This window comes from Oreochromis niloticus, linkage group LG5, assembly GCF_001858045.2.
Source record: "Oreochromis niloticus isolate F11D_XX linkage group LG5, O_niloticus_UMD_NMBU, whole genome shotgun sequence".
Lineage (NCBI taxonomy): Eukaryota > Metazoa > Chordata > Actinopteri > Cichliformes > Cichlidae > Oreochromis > Oreochromis niloticus.
This window is the reverse complement of record NC_031970.2, coordinates 38,111,217-38,138,895: the sequence shown is the minus strand read 5'-3', so window position 1 is coordinate 38,138,895 and position 27,679 is coordinate 38,111,217. Positions and strand designations below refer to the sequence as shown.

General features: G+C 44.0%; 1 protein-coding gene across 2 annotated transcripts in view; it reads left to right on the top strand.

Annotated features, from left to right (window-relative positions):
* Positions 1 to 27,679, top strand: part of klhdc8a (kelch domain containing 8A) — a 66,585-nt gene that overhangs the window by 15,444 nt on the left and 23,462 nt on the right. For both annotated transcript variants that reach the window (XR_266207.4, XM_003446493.5), the window contains exons 3-5: positions 25,072 to 25,102; positions 25,198 to 25,396; positions 25,707 to 25,917. Coding sequence is in view for 1 of the 2 variants with exons in the window: in XM_003446493.5 (XP_003446541.2) it covers positions 25,072 to 25,102; positions 25,198 to 25,396; positions 25,707 to 25,917 (441 nt within the window). In the remaining variant the exon portion in view is untranslated. The remainder of the gene's footprint in view (positions 1 to 25,071; positions 25,103 to 25,197; positions 25,397 to 25,706; positions 25,918 to 27,679) is intronic.

Here is a 27,679-nt window from a genome sequence, read left to right as displayed (position 1 = left end):
TTTTTTTAATATCTTGCTGCATTTTGTATAAGTTCATACTCAAGTTTAAATAAACAACAACACTAAAGCTATTCTGTTATACCTGTATGTAAAAAATACACTGCACCCAAAATATTTCATAGTTCAGCAAAACTGATCAATCTAATAAACTTAAACCTACTCCATCCTTCCTATTCTGGTATTTTAAAGAGTACTTAGCAGAAATATTAAGCAACCTAACTAATAGGGTTGCAAACTCCCAGCAAAAACAATAGGGAACCACCCCCCACCCTCCACCTCATGATGCTTAATCAACGTAATCAACTTTAATTTGATGCAGTGTGAAAAAAAATGCACAGAAATAAATTATTTTTCAAGAATAATTAAATAGATTCAACATCTTTCTTCTACAAAATTGCAGACTGCACAGATGGTATCTTCCCAAAGGAAAAAGTACTATAGCTTACTAGGGTATATTAGACTTAACAGTTACTATATACAGTAATGGACTTCTATACATTTTACATCAGATTAAAACTTTGGGTGTAAGATTCAGATAATTATTTATTAAAAGCTAGACATTTTAAATGAGAATAAGAAAGAAAAGTATGTCTTTGTGCCCCCCTTTCCCTGTTAATGCCCTATCGGCCCCCCTGGCCAAACTTTGCTGGATCCGCCCCTGCACAGTTACCAGCCGTCAGCTACATAGAAAAGGATCCTGGTGTAGAAAGTAATATTAAATAAATTCTAACGACAGCTTATCAAGGTTAAACGTGCTGCTGTTGTTCAGCCGCTGGTTTCCTCTTTCTGGTGCAAAGTGGGCCAAAAACAAAGAAGAGAGACGGACTGGCGACAGAAAAGCCGATCAGCTGATCATTAAGCAGTTTCATGAAGTAGCGGCAGGAGAGAGAGAGATTGAGGCAGTCGCTCCATATATCGGTTGTTAAGCTTAACGTAGGTACGCTTTACAAACATTCAGAGATGAACTTACACACTTGCTTTACCTCTCTCTGGGATAACTTCCTCGGAGATGAAATGCTGGTTTGCTAGTGAGGCTACAAATACACACAGCCGCTCTATCACTGAGCACACTGCTCTGACGTGCTGCGGTTATGAGCCGAGTTACGCCGTGTCGCAAGTTTTGTGAGGTGCTTTTTTGATATTTAATGGATCGGATTACATTTTTTATTTCTCACCGATATCCGATCCAGCAATTTACGTCAGTATCGGACCGATACCGATACCTAATATCGGATCGGTCCATCTCTACTCCTCACAGACTTAGATGTAGTGCATGCACCTGCTCCACTACTTTCAACACGAACCTGTCATCTATAAAGAAGAAAGTGAATTACAAGAAAGAGTTTGTAGCTCCTGCATGAGCCACTCAGGTTTGTGAAGGAGCTCCGACAGGTTCCGAGTGTACTTTTGACTTAGCAATGAGCAATTCAATAAACACTCTGCTGGTGAGAATTGGACTGGAATTTGTCGGGATCGGTCAAATTTCTGAGAGGCAAGTTCTCCAAAGAAACGTTCAACAATTTGTCTGAGGTGGGTAATTTATGTTAAAATAAAATGTGACAAGCAAACACTCCTGTTAAGTCTGTTTAGCATAAAGCAATGCATTTAGCATTTAGCATTAGCCGACTGAGAAGCTATTCATGAATTGAAATTGTTTACCAAGACTTACTGGATCTGTTTTAATAGCAGTTACACTTGTTTGTGTGTTTGTTTGTTTTTTTTATTGACCAAAATAAAATAGCCCATATAAAAACACTACTAAATGACTTTGGTTAGTAGCAGTCAGTTTCATTGATACTATTAAGGTAATAATACTGGTGATTCCAGATATAACAAAGTAACAATTTTCTAAGCTTTTAAACTTGAACTTGAATGATGTTGTTAATCTGGTGACTCCTTCAACATGATTACGGGGTGGGCATCGCCACTGTGATATACATTGTGCCAGATGTCACCAAGGCTATATGGGAAAGCCTGGCGGACGAATGTCTGCCTGTGCCAAAAGCTCCTGATTGGAAGGAGATTGCTCGGGGCTTTGAGAGAAGTGGAATCTCCCCAACTGTGATGGGGCAATAGATATGAAACATGCAGTGATCCAAGCACCGCATAACCCAGGTTTCCCAGTATTTTAATTACAAGGCAGTATACTCGATAGTGCTTCTGGCTGTCATGAATTCAAGCTACCTTTTTCTGGTTGTGGAATTTGGAGCCACTGAATGATGCTGAATGTCTGGGGCCTTCTAGGCATGTCTTTTTGCGGGATGAGGCTTTTCCTCTGAGGTAAGTGTTAGAATTAGTTCTCAAACTTTTACTGTAAATAAGAATACGCCATAGTATTTTTTTCTTTTTTCCTGCACCACATAAAAAATGCAAATATTTTCTGTAATATTTTTCACAGCACTTTCACAAAACTTTTTCTTTTCATTTACTATATTGTGTTATTGCAGTTTTAATCTGTATATGTCCTTTTTCTTATCATTTCATTACAACAAAGAACATGCCGAGACCTTGTCATGGAAAAGGCCTCACCCAGTGCCAGGAGAGATGCTGGGAATGCTGTGAGCCAGCCCTGAACACACTGATGCTGTTGTTCAGGCAGCAGTAGCTCTGCTCAACTTTCAGAGATGGAACTCTTCAGTAGAACCTCCTGAGGACAAACCACTGCTTCAGCATGCAAGTAGAGTGGGAACCAACAACTCCACTCAAGAGAACATTGCTGTGTGGGAGGCTTTGAAGAACTACTACATCTCCATGCTGTCTTCTGCACCACTCTTCTTCTACCTTCTTTCTCCTTAATGTAGCTGTCCCTGAGATTTCCCATTGTCTTTTATGCTCATACTCTAAATAAGCGTCTTTTGTAATAATAAAATGTTGTATGTTAAAATCATATTATTATAGCTGAAAAAAGTGTGTTCATTATAACATTGTAACATTTATATTATTTCAAATAACAACCAAAGTATTTAAGTGTCAGTTGAGTTCACAAACCTAAACTACACATACTAGCCTATGATACAACAAGCTACTTCTCTGTTTAAACAAACCTGCCCAATTTACTGGAAAATGTTTTGCCAGTACTGCTTTCCCTATAAGCATGTGAACTGGTGTCATTAAGTTCACAGTATGTATGAGTGCTCCTCAAAAGCATGCTTGCACTGCATTGCGCTCAACAATGCACTAAACTGTTATTGCGTGGCGCGAGTTATATAGAAGAATGGGTTTCAGAGCATAGCCACACTATTTCCCTGTTCTCAGTCTCACTGTGAGTGCAGTCCTCATAAGCAGCAGAGTTAATAAGAGAGATGAAATGAAATAATATTAATTGAGTTGACTGACAGCAAATTAAGGCACTATAAGTGTAATGAAAGTATTAGACTTAACATTAGCACGAGGGCATTCCAGAGAGCAGCGACTGAATCCACCCTTTTCAGCTGCACTGAGTCCAGTTTGTGCATCCTTCGAAAACTATTGAGAGGATAGAAGAAAAAGCTGTTTGTGTTGCGGGTGAAATACTTATAAAATACTGACTATTTGCTGTTAGCTTCCTCCATGTTAAGTTAGCTCTCCTGCTAATAGCTGGTGCTCTCCTGAGAAGGTCTCTTTTTTCTTTGTCTTTTCTTCTCCTGAACTCAAACATGCATATCAATAGAAGAGGATTTTACCAGATAAGGCTCATTTGAGCCAAACCCTGATACTGATTGACTCAGATTGTGCTGGGAGAGCTGTTGGCCAATAAACAATGCCTTGCTTAAATGCCTATGTGCACCTACAGAGAGAAGGGGAGGGTACACACGGGGTCAGTAGTAGAGCAGAATAAACACACCATGTGTTTGATCTCACCTCTAAATAATGAAAACTAGGTTACTCCACTGAAAAACAACCTGGTGTAGGAGGTTACTGAAGCCTTTTCCCAGATTATAGCCCAACCTCTAAGACAGACTTGAAAGGAGGATTAAAGCAGAAATCACATGATGTGTTTTTTCAGAACATTCAAAGATTGCTGCTGCATTTCACTTGTAATGTTGTTGGTGCAGTAGCCAAGATGACAGTCTGTTTCATTCTAAATGTACAACCCATTTGTAATCTGCAGGACCATGATGGTGATGAATATAGATATTTTAGTCTATTTGCAGGATTTCTCCCCAGCAGATTATCCTGTAAAAACAAGCTGAAGCAAACATATTGATGCAGATCAGGCACAGGAGCTGCTTGATGTTGGCATTTGTTTTGGCATCCAACTGGCTTTTCACATATTCTGTTTTTCACATACATTTTCACATACATTTAACATGGTACTACAGTAATTCACCATGGCATTTATGTAACGTCAGGATCCACAATAGAAAAAAAAAGAAAATGAACCAGCACAGGTTGCTTTATCCTTACTTTTAGACACCAGATTGTTGCATCCTTTATTTCCTTCAATGCATTTCTTTTATTACACCCTTTCTCCCTGGTAAACACAAACTCCCCAACACCAGTTTCTAATCTAATTTGCATGTCACACCCACATACATGTAGCTGTGAATGTACTGTATGTGATTGCGCATAAACATAGTTTGATCAAGTGGTGGTGACGTAAAGGAGCTGCCGTGCCACATTACAGCGTGCGATCACATCAGATTCAATTGTTCAGGCATCGTGTAACTATTTTCAGTGGTTACTGTGGTAACAACCTAGATAGTATGTGTGCATGCTAACTGCTGTGATTTCCCAGCACAGCATGAAACAACATGCCACTGTCTATAGTGATAATGTGTCCTGTCAGTCTGTCCTAGCGGCACCTTGTCACGCTGAAGGAGTGTCTCTGTGACAGACGTGTTGAATTCAGCTGTGTTTAGGCAGTTGTTATTCTGAGCTTATTGGATTCTGGATGCCAGCGTATCCATGGGTGTGTTTACAGCCATTAGGTTCAGTTAAAATGTGTGGTTTGATTGTTGGGTAAAAGACATATGGTCCAACACAGGATTTTTTGATAACACAGATAAGAGATAAGGGAACTGCTTCATTGGTACCAAGCTAATGACGAAGTTCTGAAAGTGTGGCAGCGCTTGTTTTTTTTAACGGTGACAGGTGCTGGAGATACGGACAATGGCAGCAACATGTGGAGAGTCAGAGGTAAGCTAACAAAGCTTGAATTAGCGGCTAACATTAGCGTGGCTGTCCTTGACCGTATGAAACAGGCTGATCACTCTTTTGATCAACTTGTCATTTATTTTGATGTCAAATGACAGCAGAAGCTGCCCTCTCTCTTAGAGAATGTTTTGTTCAGCAAGCGACCGAGCTGGGGTATTTAAATGATCTGATGTGGGCTGTATCAGCTGGTGCCTGTGGTAGTGATTGAAAGGTTAAGCCTTTTGCATGCAGATTTCAGGTTGGCAGCAAGTGTCACACCCAATCAAGTGAATGAGAAGTGAGACCGTCAAAGCTTGAAACTCATGTGGTTGGTTTAGCCTAAGAAAAAGACCAAGCACTAATGTGTGTGAAATACTTTGTGTGTGGTCACCAGTATATGAACAGAACTAGATCAGAAATCACCAACATGTCCACCAAGACAGTAAAAATATGTGGGCTGCAAACAAGTAGAGTGCGAATAATCGACAAACACAGACAGAGCTTGTTACTTAATCTGGCAAACATCAAACAGACTAAGGGTATTTTTTTTCCCACTCAGACGAAGAGGGCAGCCAAAAAGAACTGATATGTTCTGATACACGAGCAAAAACTTCAGTCAGACACTGAGATGAAATTTGTACCCTACCTGTTTCCCCTCAGTGTGTGAGGGCAGCGTGGATGAATCCTGACAGCTAAGATGGAGCACAGGATTTATCCAAAGGAGGGCTGCTTTACTACATGCAATTCCACCATATAAATATGAAGCCTGTGTCAAATGTGTAAAAGAACCTTGAACATTATTTTCCATCCTGACAAATCCAACATTTATGTAGTTACTTCTGCTGTTCCACTGTCACTTTTTCTGCTTGCTGGATGCTGCTGCAAATATCTAGTCTAAAGAAAGAAGCTGACACACTACTCACCATAAGTAATAAGAGGAATTCAGTCCATCTAATGCGTAATCCTAAAAAAACTTTACTGATACCTGAAACGTGTCATTGTAAGATTTAGACCCAGATGTTTCACATCTGCCTAAGTCATACTAATAGGTGTAATTTGACAGATAAGACATATTTAAAAATGTTACGTAACAGTAGAGCTGGGCGATATAAGATTTTTTCATATCACGATGTTTTTTTCATTTCAGGCGATAACGATATATATCACGATATAAGCCAAATAACTATATTTGTAAGATTTAAATGTGCCGTTGCTCACAAGTAAAATGTGAAATAATTAGCAGCTTGTTTTGATTTAAATATTTATTTCCCATAATAAGTTCAACAGGGTAGATGTACTTAAGGAACATGAGACTTCAGTTTCAGATAAATAAAGGCAAATATTGCAAACTACACAAAAGGCAGCCGCTAAAGCATTTAAGTTTCAAAATAGAACAAACAAAACAGACTAAATTGTCAATTCCACTTAGAAACAAAATATTAATTCTAAAAATAAATCTTAGTTTGTTTTACAGAAGAACAGACAAAATTGACTAACTTTTGTCAATATCAAATAAACTGAGAACTAAAAGGAAATTCTCAATCTCTCCTTTTTGTATAGCTTAGCTATTACCTCAATTAGCTGCTTGAATCCTTCATTTTCGACCGTGTTTATTGGTAGCATGTCTTTAGCAAGACGGTAGGCTATGGCATTCGTTATGTCGTTATGTCTCTTAGCTTTTTTGTCATATGGTAAGACGCTGGAGAAAGCCGACTCAATTGACTGTTGCTGCTTCGCAGGGATTCTCCTGGTTGTTTTCGATGACAAATTAGCGCTTTCAGTCTACGGAACTTCTCTGGCCTTTCCTTTCGACAATCTCTCCGGCATTGGAACCGTCATCTGTGTTCTCTTCGGTAACCTGGTCACCCAAGCTCTCGGTTGATTTTTCTCTAGCGGGCACACTCATTTTCTCCATTACCCGGCCGGCACGGCGGCTCGCTGCTTCCCAAACAAATACACATGTGCGGCTTGGCACTTGTGCTGTACATAACAAGTGACGTGACGCTGCGGCTGTGATTGGTTCGGCTATGCGCTACTTAATTTGGATTGGCTGTTCTTTTTTTTTAAAGACAGGAAGAGAGAGAGGGATGAGGTCTATCGCAATAGTTTCATTTTTCTATCGAGAAAAAGTTATTTCGCAATACATATCGTTATCGTTCTATCGCCCAGCTCTACGTAACAGATATGTGAGAGGAATAAAAAAATGAACTGAACCTTTAACATCTGCAGCAGTCAAACACAGTACACATATTAATGCAGTAGTTACTGTAATCCGAAAACATGAAAGTAAAATTCCCGTAGGAAACATTTGCTGCTCAGTAGGCACTTTCATCTTTGAAACTTGTCTGCTTTATTGCTACTTCTACAACTGACTACTTCCAACTAAGAGTTGTGCTTGTAACATATTTAAACCTTATTTTTTGACATTCATTCATATACCCTGTTCTTTCACTCCCTCTATCAGTTCTGCATGAACTCTTTACTGTGGAGATTCATGAGAACTGAATATTAAAAGCTATAAAGGAAAAATGGTTTGTGAAGTGTAAGCTCTGAACAGTCTGCATAAATGTTAAAATGAGAGCGTTACATAAGTAGGTACACTTCTATAAACTCCCAATGACTGTCCTGATGTATTGGCCCTAAAATAGCTGAAAACTGTGAGAGTTTAGAGAGAGGGACAGCGATGGAGAAAGAGACAGGAAGAAACTGCTTGCTAGGGTCAGTGGTCAACTGTTACTGTGGTATAGAAGAATATCTGCTTGGCTAACACCCAAGGTTATTACAATTAACTGAAACCAAGCTGAAAACTAGAATTAAGAGTGATAAAACATTTTAATTAACTTTAACTAAAGTGTTTTAGGTAGAATTTAGATTTTAGTTAGTTTTTTTATTTAGTTTTGAAAATAATGAAAACGGCAGATCCTGTGTTTTCATCTCACCTTACTACTAGAATCTTCATCGGTTGCAGCACCCCTCTACACCAGCGGTCCCCAGCCTTTTTTGCGCCACGGACCGGTTTAATGTCAGACAATATTTTCACAGACCAGCCTTTAAGGTGTCGCGGATAAATCCAACAAAATAAAATGATACGACCAAGACAAAAACTGTGCTATTCTGCAAATATAATAATAAACCTGAATTCACTGTGTAACTTTATTAGCACCGTCCTCCTGAAATGCACCAACAGCATTGAGCATAACATCCTCCTCTCTGACTCTTAATGCTCTCTGGTTGCTACGGTAACACGTAAATATTTCTTTCGAAATAAGACACACAACTACAAAACGGGAAAAGACCGAGTTAACGATGAAAAGCCTGAAAACAATAGATTTCACACCCGAGCCTCAACTCTCGCGGCGCGGTGCCAAACGACTCATGGACCGGTCTGTGGCCCAGGGGTTGGGGACCGCTGCCCTACACATCCCTTCCTTTATTACATATGTGAATCTTCTCTGTTGTCTTCCAAATTAGATTGCTATTCAGAGATGTAAGGGATCACATTAGTGTTGCACACCCCTGACAGTGGATAGCCTCCTGCTAAATCACCTTCTACATCAGACTTGGGCATTTTACGGCCCGCGGACCACATGCATTCAGTCACTCACGTGAGAACGTTCCTCTCTCCCACCTCACTATAACAAGAACTGAGGACATTGCGGGAAACTTCAGCTGCACCAAAGTGGTCAACTTTTTTTTCTTAGTTTTGGGTGAGAGCTGTCACTGAGCTGTGACACCACTCAGCTACTTATGTTTGTATGCGTTTTGTATGTGACTTCAGAATTATGGGGGAAATCACAGCCTTGCCATGCATGTTTGGCCAAGTTGGAACTGGGACAAGCTTGCAGGTGTGACAACAGATCACACCAAATCCAGTCCAAATCTAATGGGGAAAAATATTAACTTTTGAAGAAAATGTAGGATATAGTTATAAAATGGGTCCTGAACAGAAACTGGTATTCTTGCATTGTATTATACATCCGAAAGTGTGGAAGTCAGTGCAAAAAGTTAACCATGTTAGTTTTTCTGTTGATTTGACTGGTCTAATGAATCAACTGAAGTGCAGGAGCCTTTTTGTGCTTGAAATGTACAGCTTGGACCACCTCCACAGGTTCTCATCCATCCTAGACACTCTGCACGGGGAATTTACAAGGCAATTTCAAGACATACTATATACTACAATTTCATGATACTGTGTTACCTTTCAGAGGAAGTTCATTTCTGCCACTTGTATCTGAGGTCCAGCAACTCTGAGCTGCCAGTCTGGAATCAGAGGTGCTGATTCTCACTCCAGCCATTTCAAACTCAGCTGCAGTCTACCCCAGTGAAGGCTGGAGGTCAACATTTGATGAAGCTAACAGAACCACATCATCTGCAAATATCCTGAGACCACCAAAACGGACACCAGCTGTCCATAAAAGTTAAAACATCATCTGTCAAAAAGGGAAGCCCTGGATACTGAATGACTCTAACTTACTGCCTGCAATACAAACCAAGCTCTTGCTACAGTTTTACAGTGACAATATAGCCTTCATGAACAGGCCTGATACCCCATATCCTGTAAATACCCCTCATAGGATAACTCTACCCCACAGGACATGAATGCTCTCTCCAAGTATACAAAACACATGTGAACATGTTCGGGCAGGATCCCACGTAGCCTTGGTTGTCCTCGAGAATAAAGAGCTCGCCCCAGTGTTCAATGACAGGACATAATTAAATAAATGATTTACATAATCTTTTAAAGCAAAAATGAAATAAATAAATAATGTGAGAATAAATGTGTAAGTAAAGTGAGTAGAGTCCCTGAGGAAAAGTAATGCTGGATTTCTTCCTTGCAAGTTTGATTAAGAAGGGATTAACTCGCATGGCGGCAAAGTTGGATCCAGTTTAGTCATCTCAAGTATTCTAATTTGTTGTATCAAATGTTATTAGCGGTTGGATCCATGCCTTGGCTTCAGGTTAGCTTTTGCAATCTCAGTATTTGCATATTCATTTTTCTGAGGTCTATGAGCAGAACGACCAGCGGAGAGACTTCAGATGTTTCTCCTTCATGACAACCTGTTTGCCACAAATTATGCTTATTGTCATTCAGACTTGGATGGAAGGTTGATAAGACAATAATGACTCGTAAGACACAATTTTTCATTAAAATGCATTTCAGTATGTTTCATTTAACGAATGAAGGTTTCACTACCTTTACATTCAGAACAGAGTCCCTGCACAGTGACAGCAGAGGGAGAGTAGCAAGGCAACCTAATTAAAAGTTTCAAGTTGGAGGCATGCTGATTGTAAATGACTTCAGATGATGCTGGTAGGCTTACTGTTGATCTCAAGCTGTTCAAGCAGTTAATTGAAAAAAAAAAAAAAACCGATATGGCAAACCAAATTGGTTACAGATTGCAATTAATGCACTCTGTGAGCTGGGCTGGATGAGAACTACGCAGCCTTGTTAGCAAATTCCCCCCCCCACTGGGGTCAGACTATAGGAACGCAGCCGCTTTTATTTGTTTTTCATCCGTTTTCATAAGCTATTATTAACAGCAAACCAAGCGATAAGCAATCACAGGCAAAAGACGTTAAAAAAACACAAAACCAAAAAAACAAAAGCAGCACCTCTTGAGAAAAGCCTAACTGTTGCTATGGCAACATATCCCTGCACAATAAAATGTGGGAGATTTTATTTTGAAGGATGGTCCTCTTTATTTTCACCCTTTGTCCTTTATCGTCTCTGTCTGTGAGGTGATCAAAGGCGTGACAGGTAGATAAAGCTTGCCAGTAAATGGACAGAGAGGGGCAGAGAGGGGGAGGGTGCACCTTTTCAAGGTAAGGGGGCATGTGTTTAAAAGGAGATGTAAAGCCTTAAAGGATAAACTGCTGAGAGAGTGTGTTTAATCACAGCTGGATAATTTAGCAGCAGTCACAACTCAAGTTGCCTTTGTGTGACCTCAAAACACCTGAGTTTGGGAGCAATAACCATCTGTGGTCTGTGAGACAGAGTGCATTTAAGGTGATGTACTCTGTGATGTAGTCAAAATTAGCCTTGCAGTGCATCGTGGGCTTATTCTGGAAAGCTTCCTCCCACGTCTATCACAGACTTCCTCCCCCTTTCCTTGCTGGAAACCATGTGTAGGCAAGAGAAGTGGGTTACACGCAGGAAAGAGAAAGCTCCTGAGGGCTGACACAGGAAAAAACAACAGCAGCGCCTGGCTTCACAACGACAAGGAAGGAAAGTTAAACATGAGAGATGCTGACTCACTTCAGTCCAGACTACAGCTGCTGCTCATCTGAGGATACCTGTAAGAGGCGGATATTTAAATTCACAGTTACACATGAGCAAAGTGATGCAGGGAAAGGTGTGTGACTTGTAGTCAGTTATCCCCATTCTGCAAAAGTCTGTCATGGGAAGCAAGGTATTTTGTGTCATTGGCTTGTACATTATATGACAAGATGACTCAAGCAAGCAATTAATATTTTTTACTATGTAAGAAGATAAGAACAGGTGGATGGTTCTTTTTAATAAATACAACTTAAGATGAAAAGGGTGGAGTGGCCACTCTGGGTCAGGAAGAAGTAGAGGAGTTTAAGTATCTTGGAGTCTTGTTCACGAGTGACAGGAGATTGACAGACGGATTGGCGCTGTGGCTGCAGTGATGTGGACGCTGTACCGGTCCGTTGTGGTGAAGAGACAGCTGAGTGTAAAAGCGAAGCGCTCAATTTACATCCTTACCCACACCTATGGTCACAAGCTGTGTGTAGTGACCAAAAGAACGAGATCGTGGATACAAGCGGTGGAAATGGGCTTCCTCCGAAGGGTGGCTGGCTTTTCCCTTAGATAGGGTGAGGAGTTCAGCCATCCGGGAGAGACTCAGAGTATAGCTGCTGCTCCTTCACATCAAAAGGAGCCAGTTGAGGGTTCAGGCATCTGACAAGGATTTCTCCTGGCCATAGCCAGCCCAATCCACTAAGTACTGAACCACCCAGCCCCGGCGACAAGAGTCCAGAATTCCACGGACAGTTTAAGTGGGAACCCTAATTGATGATTCTGGATGGGTGGGGGCTGGAGACCGTAGTGCCAGTGGGGAGGTAATGTGTTGTTTAAGCTGTGACAGGGTGGACCTTCATAAAAAATGTAACCGATAAATGACTGGACTGATTCTGGCTGCGATCTTGTATGGGCCAATAAACATTGGATTGAGCTTCTTGGATTCGGTATGTCTATTCAGGTGTCCCAGACCTGGTCTGGAGAGCCAGAGCCAGAGGTTGAAATGAATGGTCCAGGAGATGTTGACAGCGATGTTGTTTGGTATATTGAGCATTGAAAGTATATAACAGGGCCAAAGAGACAATTAGGTGGAGACGAAGCATCACAAAAGCGTCCCAATTGTTGGTTGGCCCATTCTGCCTGTCCGTTATTCTGAGGGTGGTTGCCAAATGTGAGACTGGAAGAGGCCTTTCAGAACCTGGCAGTAAATTGGGGCCCCGTATCGGAGATGATGTCCTTGGGGAACCCATGTAGCCAGACGACGTGTTCTAGAAAGAGTTTGATCGTCCATTTCGTAGAAGGGAGGGCGAATAACGCGACCAGATGTACCGCCTTGGAGAATCAATCCACAAGGATAGTGTTGAGATGGTTAACAGACAGAAGACCAGTGACAAAATTACCAACATGGGACCAAGGATGTCTGGGAACAGGGAGGGGCTGAAGGTCACCAGCAGAATGGCAGGTGGAGGATCTGACCCGGGCGCAGATGTCACAAGCAGAAACAAACTCACGGACGGCCCAACCCATAGAGATCCACCAGAAGGCATATCAAAGAAGTTGGAGGGTCGTGTTGGGTTCCAGATGGCCCAAAGGGGGGAGGAGTGTGCCCAGACCATGCCCTCCTGATGACACTTGGAGAGAATGTAAAGCCAACCTGCAGAGGTGTGTGGAGGTGCTGGTTCGGTGGACAGGGCAGCACAAATGGATTCCACCAGGGGCCAGCGAAAGGGTGCTGAAAACCAATGGGGGCGCGTAGGATTAGTTCCTGGTCCAGTGTGTGTCACGGTTTGCGGGGCAAGCCGTGTTGTGTTAGTGAAGGAGGACCCAAAATGCAGACAAAGGCTGATGGTATGAGTGAGCATTTATTTGCAGTGGAGGACAACAAACCTGCTGGGAGACTTCAATGCTCACGTGGGTAACGACAGCGAGACCTGGAAGGGCGTGATCGGGAGGAACGGCCTCCCTGATCTGAACCCGAGTGGTGTTTTGTTATTGGACTTCTGTGCAAATCACAGTTTGGCCATAACGAACACCTTGTTCGAACATAAGAGTGTCCATAAGTGCACGTGGCACCAGGATGCTCTAGGCTGAGCTGTCAACTGATCACCACCTGGTGGTGAGTTGGATCAGGTGGCGGGGGAGGACGCTGGACAGACCCGGTGCACCTAAACGTGTAGTGAGGGTGTGCTGGGAACGTCTAGCAGAGGCCCCAGTCCGCGAGATCTTCAACGCACACCTCCGGCAGAGCTTCAACAGCATTCCGAGAGAGACTGGGGACATTGAGTCCGAATGGACCACGTTCAGCGTCTCCATCGCCGAAGCTGCTGCATTGAGCTGCGGTCGCAAGGTGGTTGGTGCCTGCCGTGGTGGTAATCCCCGAACCAAATGGTGGACACCAGAGGTGAAGGGAGCCACCAGGCTGAAGAAGGAGTCCTATCGGGCTTGGTTAGCCTGTGGGACTCCGGAGGCAGCCGACAGGTATCGACAGGCCAAGCGGAATGCGGCTCGGGCAGTGGCTGAAGCAAAAATTCGGGTGTGGCAGGAGTTCGGAGAAGCCATGGAAAAAGACTTTCGGACTGCCTTGAAGAGATTCTGGCAAACCGTCAGGCGTCTCAGGAGGGGAAAGCGGTGCTCTACCTGCACTGTGTATAGTGCTGGCGGAGCGCTGCTGACGTCGACTGAGAAAATTGTCAGATGGTGGAAGGAATACTTCGAGGACCTCCTTAATCCCACTGACACGTCTTCCGAGGAGGAAGCAGAGTCTGGGGATGAGGGGAATGACCCGCCAATTTCCAGGGGCGAGGTCACTGAGGCAGTTAAACAACTGCTTGGTGGCAGAGCCCCTGGTGTTGATGAGGTCCGCCCCAAGTTCCTGAAGGCTCTGGACGTTGTGGGGCTGTCTTGGTTGACACGCCTCTGCAATGTTGCGTGGAGATCAGGGGCAGTACCCCTGGACTGGCAGACCGGGGTGGTGGTCCCCATCTTTAAGAAGGGAGACCGGAGGGTGTGTTCCAACTACAGGGGGATCACACTCCTCAGCCTCCCTGGGAAAGTCTATGCCAGGGTGCTGGAAAGGAGAGTTCGTTCGCTAGTCGAACCTCGGATACAGGAGGAACAATGCGGTTTTCGTCCTGGTCGCGGAACACTGGACCAGCTCTTTAGCCTCTCAAGGATACTTGAGGGTGCATGGGAGTTTGCCCAACCAGTCTACATGTGTTTTGTGGACTTGGAGAAGGCATTCGACCGTGTCCCTCGGGGTGTCCTGTGGGAGGTGTTGCAGGAGTATGGGGTGTCTGGCCCATTGCTACGGGCCATTCGATCCCTATACAACCGTTGCAAGAGCTTGGTTCGCATTGCCGGCAATAAGTCGGACTCGTTTCCGGTGGGTGATGGGCTCCGCCAGGGCTGCCCTTTGTCACCGGTTCTGTTCATAATTTTTATGGACAGGATTTCTAGGCGCAGCCAAGTGGTGGAGGGCTTTCACTTCGGTGGCCTCAGAATCTCATCTCTGCTTTTTGCGGATGATGTGGTTCTGTTGGCTTCATCGGGTGAAGGCCTCCAGCTCGCACTGGAACGGTTCACAGCCGAGTGTGAAGCAGCAGGAATGAGGATCAGCACCTCCAAATCTGAGGCCATGGTTCTCAGCCGGAAAAGGGTGGAGTGCCCACTCCGGGTCGGGGATGAGTTCCTGCCCCAAGTGGAGGAGTTCAAGTATCTCGGGGTCTTGTTCGCGAGTGATGGGAGAAGGGAGTCGGAGATCGACAGACGGATTGGTGCTGCGGCTGCAGTGATGCGGACGCTGCACCGGTCCGTCATGGTGAAGAGGGAGCTAAGTGTAAAAGCGAAGCTCTCAATTTACCGGTCGATCTACGTCCGTACCCTCAACTATGGCCACGAGCTGTGGGTAGTGACCGAAAGAACGAGATCGCGGATACAAGCGGCAGAAATGAGCTTCCTCCGAAGGGTGGCTGGCCTCTCCCTTAGAGATAGGGTGAGAAGTTCAGCCATCCGGGAGGGGCTCAGAGTAGAGCCGCTGCTCCTCCACATCGAAAGGAGCCAGTTGAGGTGGTTCGGGCATCTGACAAGGATGGTAAATGGCCTGTATTTATATAGCGCTTTTAATAGTCCCTGAGGACCCCAAAGCGCTTTACATATCCAGTCATCCACCCATTCACACACACATTCATACACTGGTGATGGCAAGCTACATTGTAGCCACAGCCACCCTGGGGCGCACTGACAGAGGCGAGGCTGCCGGACACTGGCGCCACCGGGCCCTCTGACCACCACCAGTAGGCAACGGTCTCCTGGGCGCCTCCTGGGTGAGGTGTTCCGGGCATGTCCCACCGGGAGGAGGCCCCGGGGCAGATCCAGGACACGCTGGAGAGATTACATCTCTCGGCTGGCCTGGGAGCGCCTTGGTGTTCCCCCGGATAAGCTGGAGGAGGTGGCTGGGGAGAGGGAGGTCTGGGCTTCCCTGCTTAGGCTACTGCCCCCGCGACCTGGCCTCGGATAAAGCGGATGAAGATGGATGGATGGATGGATGGATGGACAACAAACAAATGCGAGAGTGGCAAGGACAGAATAAACATAGACCTAAACTGGGAAAACTAGTAACAAACAAAACCCGAAACCAAAACTGACAGAATGACACGCAGAGAAAAACATAAGGGGGCTACACAAGGGATGATGAGTGGAGATGACACGGAAAATGAAGAGCAGAGAGATGCGGAGATTCAGGGAGGAGCTCGATGGGCATGTTGTAGGAGCGATGTGGGGGTAGATTAGAGGGTCCCTTTTTACATCCGACCTCAGAGAGATTGTGGTAGAAAAATCAATGGACTCCGAAGGCGGGGGTTCTGTGGAATCTATTCTGCTGTAGACACTGAGTACCCCAGCCCAGGATCTGACTCCTTCTGGTGGTCCCTGATGGACATGCGAATCGGCTGGGTCTGGAACTGGATAGGGTAGGGCTGGAGAAGGTGGCCGTCTACTGAAGTGACCAGAATGAAATGGTCAACCAGGTGTGAAGTGGCTGAGCTGTACCTCTCTGGAACTCTTCCAGTTCCAGAGAGGTACGAGGTCGTGACATAACTCGTTGGTCTATCTTCAAAGCGAGATCTACAGTCTCATCAAGAGTCTTGGAAGCCTCATGTCCTGCCATCTTATCTCAGATGTAATCGGTCAAACTCTCCATAAATATTGAAAGGAGAGCAACATTGCCCCAGCATTGCCCCAGTTTAACGTAGTGGCCAGAATATGGAACTCTGAGAGAAAGTGACACATGGATGACACATGGATTGCTTACCCTGACGTAAATGAAGTAGTTGCGACTGGGCACAGGCAGACAAGAGGGAAGTTAACATTGCGACCTTAGTGCGGGAGGTGGCATAGTGCGACCTTAGTGCGGGAGGTGGCATATTTAAAAGGCTGACATTCGAACAGCATATCCAGAGTGGCAAATCACACTTCGGGCCGGCCGTTGCCTCCATACTACTTATCTGGAAGTCCGATCCAGGGTTCCTTGTTCACCGCTGTGGACTGATCCTGCAACGTAGTGACAGAAGGAGAAAGCTGGAAGATCACCGCAGTGAGGGATTCCAGCTTAGTGCTCTGCCGATCTTTCACATCGCAAAGATACGACACTTTAGCCTTTAATTGTTCGATTGTGACACCTGTCACAATCAGGAGGACGCGCACGGATTATTCTTAATAAAGCGGCGCGCCCGTGTAGCATAGTGGCTATACCCAACCGCCGCAAAGGCTAACTCCTGGTGTGCTGATCGTGGCTTTGGAAACGGTAGAACCAGGATGAAAGAATGAACAAAGCTGGATAACACTTATGGCACCTGAGGCGCGTGCTGGCTGACAGTGGCAAGGGTTCTAGGGCTCCTGACATGAGGGAACCAATGTCGGAGCGGAGAACAGGTGAGTCAGTCTCCCTTTTAAACGCAAACCTGTGGTCACCTGACCACTACCTGACAGTGTTTCAGTTTTTGACAGTTTCTCTGAGCATTCAGTGGTCTGACCTTAGGGTGAATTTGTTGGGACATCGGCTCCAGGGTAGACTGGCAACTATTTGGAATGTTGTTTTCCTCAGATAATAATCCTTTTCACTATACAATCATGGACTTCAGATAGTTTGGTAATGGCCCTGTAACCCTTCCTAGATTAATGAGCAGCAGCAATTGCTTCTCATTGTTAGTCTATAGCATTCAGGCCTATGTGAGCACAGTGCCAAGAAGGAAAGACATCAGCAAACTATTATAAATTGTGCTTTTATATAGGCTCTCAGAGGTCATCATTAATTAATCAAGTTAAGTTGATTATCAACACCTTGTTATAGTGCATATGGAAGGTATTTACAACTTGTTCCACATTTTGTTATGCTAAGCCTTGTTGCAAAATGGATTAAAATATTTTTTCAACTCAAAACTCTATTCACAATAGCATATGATGAGCATATTATCAGCAAAGTGTGCTTTTTAGGAATTTATCATAACGTGTTTGGAAGCACTTGGAAGTATCAGTGAAAACAGCAAAACCTTAAAAAGCATTAATAGATTAAAAAAAGAAAGTTAAATGAAGGTTCCTATTTGAATACTGACCACAACATTAAACGGAGGGATTCCCATAATTGACAAAACTATACATTATGTAGTCCAGCTGGCAGGGCAGTGGCATACCGCCTATATCCATTAGAGTCCATCTGAGGTGAACCAAACTCTTCCACCTACTGCTGGGTCCATCTCAGTGGAAAGGATAATTGAAAGGCAAATGACAAAAGTACACTGAAACAAAAACAATTGAGTGCCGGACACATTAAAGTGACTCCAGGTCACAAATTCTGCTTCCCATCAACGGACTTTCTCTAGTGCAGTGGTTCCCAAACTTTTTTTGCCAGGCCCCCCTTTTTTACAAGAAAAATGTTCGCGCCCCCCCCCGCACAAACACATCCTCCAAACACACACACCCATATTTTGTTTACAAACTCCATTGCAGTTTATTTCACACCTCAAACATTTAGTAAACAATTAAGCAAATACAAGTAAACGGCAATAAATTACAGGTAGTAATAAAATAAACTACTAACTCTTTTACGCTACGTCCACACCTACACGGGTATTTTTGAAAACTCAGCTGTTTCTATGCATTTGGGCTTTTCGTCAACACGTAAACGGCGTTGCGATTCACCGAAAACGGAGATTATTTAAAACTCCTTTTTTGCGTTTATGTGTGGACGAGGAATACAGAGTTTGTCACGCAACGTCAAAGGTATTTGCCTCTTTTCACGTCACGCTGTGCGCCACGTTATTGTTTACATGAGATGAATTGCAGAATGGCAGATAGAGACAAAATACTGTTACTGTTAATCTGACTATCTTCAGGTTTTACACGCTTACATATACATACGCAGTTACTGTCCCTCCATTTAGAAAGGCAGAGGCATCACGGTGTAATTATTTTACATATAGTTTTTTTTTTTCCTGTGTAATAATGTTCAACATTGCTGTCAATACATTTTTCAAAAAATGTCTCTCTGTGCAAAATGGGTTTAAACACATAAACAGCTGTGGGATACTGTTTGTCCGTGATTTGAACAGGGGGAACAAATTACGGCAGGATCAGCCTGATATTATTTGTATCCTGCTGTAACTTTACTGCATAAAGAGCTAACATGTCCAAAATGTACAAGAAGTGTTTGTGAACTAAAAATCAAGAATGTGGGATACTGTTTGTCCGTGATTTGAAGAGCCCAGCGCTGCTCCCGACGCAGGGAAACTAATTTTGCAGGGGAGACCTACCTTGGCACTTGTGCAGGTGAAGCCAAAGGGAAGATATGCTTCACCATATTTTCCTGTCTTTGGCTTGGAAGGAAGTTGGTTTGGAAACATATTTGGCGATGCTTCATCTCCTGCTTTGCGTTTGTGTGGGAGCCCCGTTAAAAACCTGTCCACAGTGTCCAAGCGCTCTTTTTTTTTTTCTTTTCATACCGCGCCCCCCCTGCAATGGCTCTGCGCCCCCCCTAGGGGGCGGGCCCCACACTCTGCTCTAGTGCATGGGTGTCAAACTCCACTCCTCAAGAGTCGGTGTCCTGAAACTTTTACGTGAGTTCCTGCTGCAACACAGCTGAATAAAATTATTAGGTCATTAGCAAGATTCAGCCATTTGATTCATGTTACAGCAGCTCATGAGTGAATGAACATGGTGCAATAAAAGTAATTGCACCATTTTTCAAACACTTACATTTATTTAAATGTACTTGAGCAGGGTTAGGGGTTGCCACCTCAGCATGCAGTCAAGTTCTGTAGAGACTTGGTATTGACCTACTTTTATTCAGGTGTCTTGCAGCAGGGACACATGGAAAAGTTTCAGGACACTGGCCCTCGAGGACTTGAGTTTGACACCCCTGCTCTAAACTATGTTTATTATTATGGTTTCAGACCTTAATGCAAGGTTTGCTATGTGTGTGCACTTTGTCTTACAAGAGTTTCATGTGTGATGCAGGTGATGCATGGCTATTTAAATTCTTCCTTTTAAGGCCGTGGCCCCATCTCCTCTCCTGCTGCAACTTTACTCCTCCCCGTGAAGGTGCTTGCACCGTCTCTACATGATAGCACCACTGTTTTTTTCTTCCTGATTTAATTATCTTAATTTGATTTTTGCACTTATATCACATGCAATACATTTGCCAATTCATCCATGGACTTCTTTGCACAAGTGATCCATTTTTCCTCACATCATAATTAACGTTTAATAAATCTTTGTAAATCTTTATTCATTTGGCAGTGTGACTTTATTCTTTGTTGCAGCCTAAGTATAACACAGTGCACACAAACCGAGGCGCAGAAGGACGAATAAATCTTTGAAAAATGTCAAAATTTTATTGCAAGAAATATCCCTGAATGAATTTATCTCATGACATTAGCTTAAATTGTCTTGACTTTAACTTCTTGTCACTAATCTAATGTAAACAACAATCTTTTTCTTTTTCCATTCACTAAACTTTGTTTTATCAAATAAAAAAACTTTATGATGTCGTTGTGACATCATATGACATCATAGGTTGTCATTTTAAAAATATTGAGTTTGTACAGCTTTGTTAATGCTCTTTCATATAATATATTACAAGATCAGATGCTTAGCCAACATAGGTATTCATGCCCCCCAAGGTCTTGTATATTGCTGTGACATTTGATGACGGTCCATAAGGAACTGTGGGTAATATAGTTTTCACTGATTTTCACAGTTGGTGTGACCTTGAACCTGACCAGATTTTTAGCAAAATTAAATAAACTCAAGCTGTTATTGGTATCTATTTTCTCACAAAATTTAAAAATTTAATCTTGAAAACTGTGGACTACTGCACTGCTGACACTAACAGAGACAGAGAGACAAACAAACTGAATCGATTACATACTCCCTCACTGGGGTGAGAAAATTCAAGTATTTATTGTCATTGTCAAGAACAATGAAATTGTGTTTGGAGCTTCTACAACAAATAATAATAAATACTAAATTCCCCTTAGACCCAAGTGTGACTATTTGACCCAGTGTGACTTCAGTGCAATGAGACGATCCTTAGCAAAAACATGAGAATATGACAGGTAATGTTCATGGGACATTCAAACAAAGACCTGAGAAATATGACAAAGTGCAACAGTGCAACCCGTTCAATTATTGTACTGTGAGATATGATAAATGTCTATATTTCATACCAGTTCACAGCTATTAATAAGTTGGATATGGTTATTGTCCGTGAGGGGGGGGGGGCGAGTTCAGGAGCCTCACAGCCTGTGGATACAGGCTGTTGGCCAATCTGGACGTTCTGGCCTGTATGGACCTGTACCTTCTCCCTGAGGGCAGCAAGTGAAAAAGGTGGTGCGCAGGGTGATGTTGGTCCCGCAGGATACTGTGCACCCTCCTCAGACAGCGAGTGGGGAAGATGTTGCTAATCTCTGGCAGAATCGTTCCAATAATTCTGCCAGCTTCTTTCACCACCCGCTGGAGTGCTTGCTGGTCGGCCTTGGTGCAGCTGGGGAACCACACTAGAAATCCGTACGTCAGAACGCTGCTGATGGCACAGTTGTAGAAGTTCAACATCAGAGGTCTGGGAATGTGTGCGCTCCGCAGTCTCCTCAGGTAGCAGAGGCGCTGTTGGGCCTTCCGTACAGCTGAGGTGATGTGGTTGCCCCAGGACAAGTCCTCAGTCACAGTTACCCCCAAGAATTTAAAACTGCTCACCCTCTCCACCGCCTCACTGCCAATGAAGAGAGGCAGGTGGTTGTTGTGACCTTTCCTCCGGAAATCTACAATAATCTCCTTGGTCTTTTTGGTGTTTAAGACCAAGTTATTGTCGCGGCACCATGACTCTAGTTGTTGCACCTCTGTCCTGTAGTTTGTCTCATCGTTGTTGGATATGAGTCCGAGCACTGTGGTGTCGTCGGCAAACTTAACAATGAGATTGGACGCGCAGGAGGAAATACAGTCATGAGTGAAGAGAGTGTATAGCAGAGGGCTCAGAACACACCCCTGAGGGGCACCGGTGTTGACCACAAGGGTGGAAGAGGTGTTCTTACCCACTCTGACGCTCTGTCTACGGTTAGTGAGGAAGTCCACAATCCAGTTGCACAGGGAGGAGTTGAGTCCCAGTTGATGGAGTTTGGGACGGAGTTTGTATGGCCAGATGGTATTAAAAGCCGAGCTGTAGTCTACAAAGAGGAGCCGTGCATAGGTGTTCTCGTGCTCCAGGTGCTCCAGTAGTGTATGCAGCACTGTGGCGATCGCGTCCTCAGTTGACCGGTTCTCCCTGTATGCAAACTGGTGCGGGTCCAGAGATGGTGGAAGGGCAGCTCTGATGTGTTTAATGACCAATCTCTCCAGGCATTTGGTGGGAATGGGGGTGAGTGCCACAGGTCTGAAATCGTTCAGACATGTGACATTTGACTGTTTGGGGATGGGAACGATGGTTGCTGCTTTAAAACAGGATGGTACCAGTGAACAGGACAGCGAGGTGTTATATATAGAGGTGAAGACGTCCGCCAGGTCCGCAGCACAGTCTTTTAGCACCCGGCCCAGCACTCCATCTGGTCCGGCCGCCTTCCTGGTGTTAATGCTGCGGAACACACACCTCAGCTCATGAGTGCTCAGGACTGGAGCAGGGTCGGTTGAGGGGAGTGGGGACAGGACAGGGTCGGTGTTATCCCTATCAAAACGGGCATAAAAGAGGTTTAGGTCCTCAGCCAGAGTAGGACTGTCGGCTGAGGGTGGTGGTGTTCTCCTCTTGTAGTCCGTGATAGCCCTGATGCCCTCCCAGACCTGTCTTGGGTTTGTGATGTTCTCAAACCTGGCCTCGATGCGCCTCCTGTGCTGCTGCTTGGCAGTCTTGATGCCTCTTCTCAGGTTAGCCCTGGCAGCACTATATGCCTCCAGGTCCCCGGAATGGAAAGCGTTGTTCCTTGTTCGGATAAGTTGTTGAACTCCGTGTGTCATCCAGAGTGGATTATTAGGGAACACACGGAGTCATTTCCAGGTTGTTACATTGTCCACACAGAAACAGATGTAGTCCAAGACAGTGGAGGTGTAACTGTCCAATGCGACACGATTGTCAGTGTCCTGCTCCTTGAATACTTCCCAGTCTGTGCGGTGGAAACAGTCCTGGAGCATCGGAATAGCATCCTGCGGCCATGTTCTCACGGTTTTGGTTGTAATCCCAGTGCTCTTGATCTTTGGTGTGTATATTGGGTGTAGCAGAAGAGAGAGATGGTCTGACAGACCCAGGTGGGGATAGGCCTGGGCTCTGTATGCGTTCGCCATGTTGGTGTACACCTGGTCCAAAGTTCTATCTCCTCTGGTAGCACACTTCACATTTCGGTGGAAATTGTGAAGTACAGATTTCAGGTCCGTGTGGTTAAAATCCCCAGCCGCAATAAAGACACTGTCCGGGTGTGCTACCAGGCTGTTATTGATGCTGCTGCTCAGTTGAGCTAACGCTAGCTTAGCATTAGCATCTGGTGGAACGTAAACAGCGCAGATGTAAACGGCAGAAAATTCCCGAGGGAGATAGAATGGACGGCACTTTAACACCAACAGTTCTGCCTCTGTACTGCACAGTCTGTCCGTTACCGTGACGTTCGTGCACCAAAAGTTGTTGATATAGATGCACAGCCCCCGCCGGTCTTCTTACCAGAGTCCGCAGACCTGTCAGCTCGGTAGGCGGTGCGGCCTGCTAGCTCAATAGCCGCGTCGGGAATGGCGCTGTCCAGCCAGGTTTCAGTGAAGATCATGCACGAACAGTTGTTGAAAGTCCGTCGAGTGGCGATCTGCAGCCGTATTTCATCCAGTTTGTAACGGATTGAACGAGCATTGGAGAGGAATATGGTCGGGAGTGGTGGTTTGAACGGACTAGCCTTTAGCCGTGCCCACAGGCCTCCCCGCCTGCCTCTCTTCTGCCTCCGCTCGCAGCGTCTCCTCCTGCGGCTCGCTGTTGCGGGTAGCCCCGGGGGTTGCTTGACGATCTCCGGGGGGATGAGATACTCGGATGTTAGTTGAAGATCTCCACGACTTAGTTGTAATAGTTGTAGTAGATCATCTCTGTTGTACTGAAGTAAACCCAGACTGTGTGAAATGATACACAGTGCCACCAAAAGTGCAAAAATGTAGGAGCTCCGGGCCGCTGCGTCTATGCGCGCCGCCATCTTTCTATCCTCTGTAAAGGATAGAAAAATGAAAACACGATAAGTACAGTTCATCATTGACAACAGATCTGACTTTGATATGGTGAGAATCTGCATGAAAGCCTTAACTTATTTTAGATAGCCTCTAACATGTTACATGCTAAAATTAACATGTTGTTGTAGGGCTGTTCGATATAACGATATATATCGGATGACGATATAAAAACGTCTATCGTTTCATTTTACGCTATCGTTTGTCGCAAAATAAACTGTTTACGGCAATATTTTTTCATTATTTTGATGGTCACTGTAGTGGCTATATTAATTTCCTAAAGTTCTCTCTTTCTCTTATATTTAATATAACCACACTACAGACGGACAAGCGCTTGTTTTTATGCGTTGTCGTTAGCAACAACGACGGTAAAACCACCTCGTGTCCGCTTGTTTATTTTCCACATAAACCTTTCACAATAAAGCTCAAGATCCTGTTGAGACTTTTCAAAATAAACTGAATCACGTGAAAGATGCAGAGTATTTACGGATGAGAAGCAAAAAAGAGCCGTCAGGTGCTAAAAAATAAACCTTAGACTCAAACGTTAGAACAGGCTTTTCCCCGCAGCACGCTGTGTAATAAATACTTACAAAGAAAACGGCGGCTGTTACAACTTATGTCTAAAAATGTATCGTTTCATGCATCAGTTAAAACACTGGACTCCAGGTACGCGACGCCCAGCTGGAAACACTTCACGCAAGTCGAGCTGCCTGACATTCACAGAATTTACAGAAAATGTTACATTTTTGTGATTTATATCGTTATCGGACGATAGATGTCTTAATATCGGGATATGAGATTTTGGTCATATCGCACAGCCCTATGTTGTTGTAAACATCCATTCTGGTAACTCAACTGAAAGCTACATGTACACTACCATTAAACACTGCCACTGATTCCCATCTTTATGCTGTGCTATGTTGCATTACTAAATCCGTTTTTGCCTGATGCTGTCTCCGCTCCAGGGCCCAGTGTGAGGTGGAAGACCATCCAGAGGTGAGGAAACACACCTTTCATCTTCTCAGCGTTCCCTGAATAATCCTGCCCTTAACTCTTCTCTGGATCTGGGCCTCCGCCTACCTGTTCCCCAGCTCCCCAGAGAGTCTCCGACGGGGTGCCGATGTCATGGCGGTGCCCAGTGCCCAAGAGTTTCACTGGCAGAGCCTGGCTCGACTGCCCAGCGGCCGTGTCTATCACACTCTGTCTGAAGTGGGGGGGCAGATGTACATGCTGGGGGGCTGTGACGCTGCAGGAAGGCCATGTCCATCCCTGGAGCTCTACTCCCCAGAGGTAAACAATGTGGACACCGGAGCTGATAGTTTACTGTTTTCTGAGCAGGAATTAATAAACATAAAAAATCTTTCAGTCCGTTAGAGACACAAATACACTTTTTTAAGCTAGAAATAAAACAGATATGAATTTATAAGAAACACGCAAGCATTGAAGAAGTGCAGTAAGTACAAAACTGTTTGTTGGGTATGTATCCTGAACTACAGGAGCCATGGACTTCATCTGAACACAGAACTCTAAACTCATTAAAATAGTTAAATACAACCCAGTTCTTTGACAGCTGACATGTCTTCCTCCTCGCAATTTTCAGGGGGACCGGTGGATAAGCTTGCCCCCTATGCCCACTCCTCGTGCTGGGGCAGCTGTGGCAGTTATGGGAAAGCAGATCCTGGTGGTGGGAGGGGTGGGAGAGGACCAGAGCCCTCTGAAGGTGGTGGAGATGTATAACACAGAGGAGGGGAGGTGGAGGAAGAGAAGTGCTCTACGGGAGGCACTGATGGGTGTATCCATTACAGTGAAAGGTATGGATTATACATAAACTGTATGCACCACTAATACTATTACAAATATGCAAGGGGGCAATAATGAGACTAAAAATAGGTGACTAATCAAAACATTATTATTATTAAGCATTTTAAGCAAAATTACTTTGTAATGGTTACTGAAAATGATTAGAATATTCCTCCTTAATTGCCCCCTTCCAAACAACTATTCATTGTTATGTAAGACTTGCAACATGCTAGCTTTTACTACAGAGTTTGCACTTGGCCTCAGTTTCATATACTTTTAAGAGCTTTTGACTTCTGTAAAGGTCTTTGGCTTTGCTTGTTTGTCATTTTGTGTTGTAGTACCTAACATGTTCTTCTGTGTATTCTGTTTAATGGTGGCTGGTAAACATCTCATAGCTACGTTGTGACTACATACTGGCAGTAGAGGTTGTATTATTGATCAGGACTGATTGTGAAATGAAATGAAATCAGCAGTTTCAAGGGAAAAACGACAAACAATTAAAAAAAATCAAGATTCATAAGTCGGGATTGTACTGTTATGGCTCTTTGTGAGAATATGTACACTCCATGGAAATTGTTGATATTGTAGAACTGTAATAACACAATGATGCCATTTGAATACTAAACCATCCCACTCAGAAAATCTGTAAGTGTTGTTGATTTCAGCTGCAGAGCAGACATGTGAAGAATACCACCAAACACCATCCTGGAGTTAAATGTGTTCTGAACACAGAATTCAGAACACATTTAACACATTTAAATTTTCTCCAAGCTGCCAGGCCACACTGCGTTCTTGGAAAAATTATCTGTAACTTTTGCTGCACAAAGAGTCAAACCAAATACTGAAAACAAAAACGTGCATTATATTTTTGATTAGTTGCTGTTTTTCAAAGTGGCCACTGTTAGCTTTGATGACAGTTTAGCCCTAGCTGGCCTTATGTTTACCAGTTTCATCAGGTTATCACCTAATAGTTTTCAGTTAACAGGTAAGCTATCTTACAGATCTACCATTAGACAGATACGCTGTGTAACAGTAACTCCTGGAAGCTTTTGGCTTCTTAATGTTTCTGTGTTCATGTGTTGTGTTCTGCTTAGGTAGTGTTATTGTACAGCAAACAGCCCTTTACTGGTGACACATCTGGTGATTTATTCAGCATTCCAGGCAGCAATGTGGTTTAACATTACAATAACCAAAACACGTCACCAAAATACTCTCAGGGCCATTTGGACAGGTAGGATAGTGATGAACAGCAGCTTTAGCTCACCTGGCTGCCACAAGCAAGTGTTCAAAACCCTAACGACACATTTCAGAATGAGTTTATTGAGTCCAGAGTGAAGGAAAAGCAACCAATAAGTGCTCAGCATATGTAGAGAACTTGGAGACTGTTGGAAAGGCTCCACATGACGACCTCATGAGACTGAAGAGCGTGCAAAGATGTTTTCAAAGCAACAGCCGGCTGCTTTGAAGAATCAGAAATATAGAAAAGAGCTTTTAGGTTTGTTTACTCTTCTCTCTGCTTTCACTGTTCTGTATTCTGTTTTGATCTTCTTAGTATATCCCTACACTGTAAAAGAAATAAAGAAAAAAAAAAGTAGTGAGCATTAACAGTGAAGTAGGGAACATTAATAAGATCTGTTACAGACATAGACGTACTCCTCATCCTTATTTGGGGTATATAAGTGTGTGTGTGCCATAGAGCAATTTAAAACTTTTTCTGACAGCTTGTATATAAATATACATTAATAGGTCAAATTGCTGATGGCCCTCATTGAT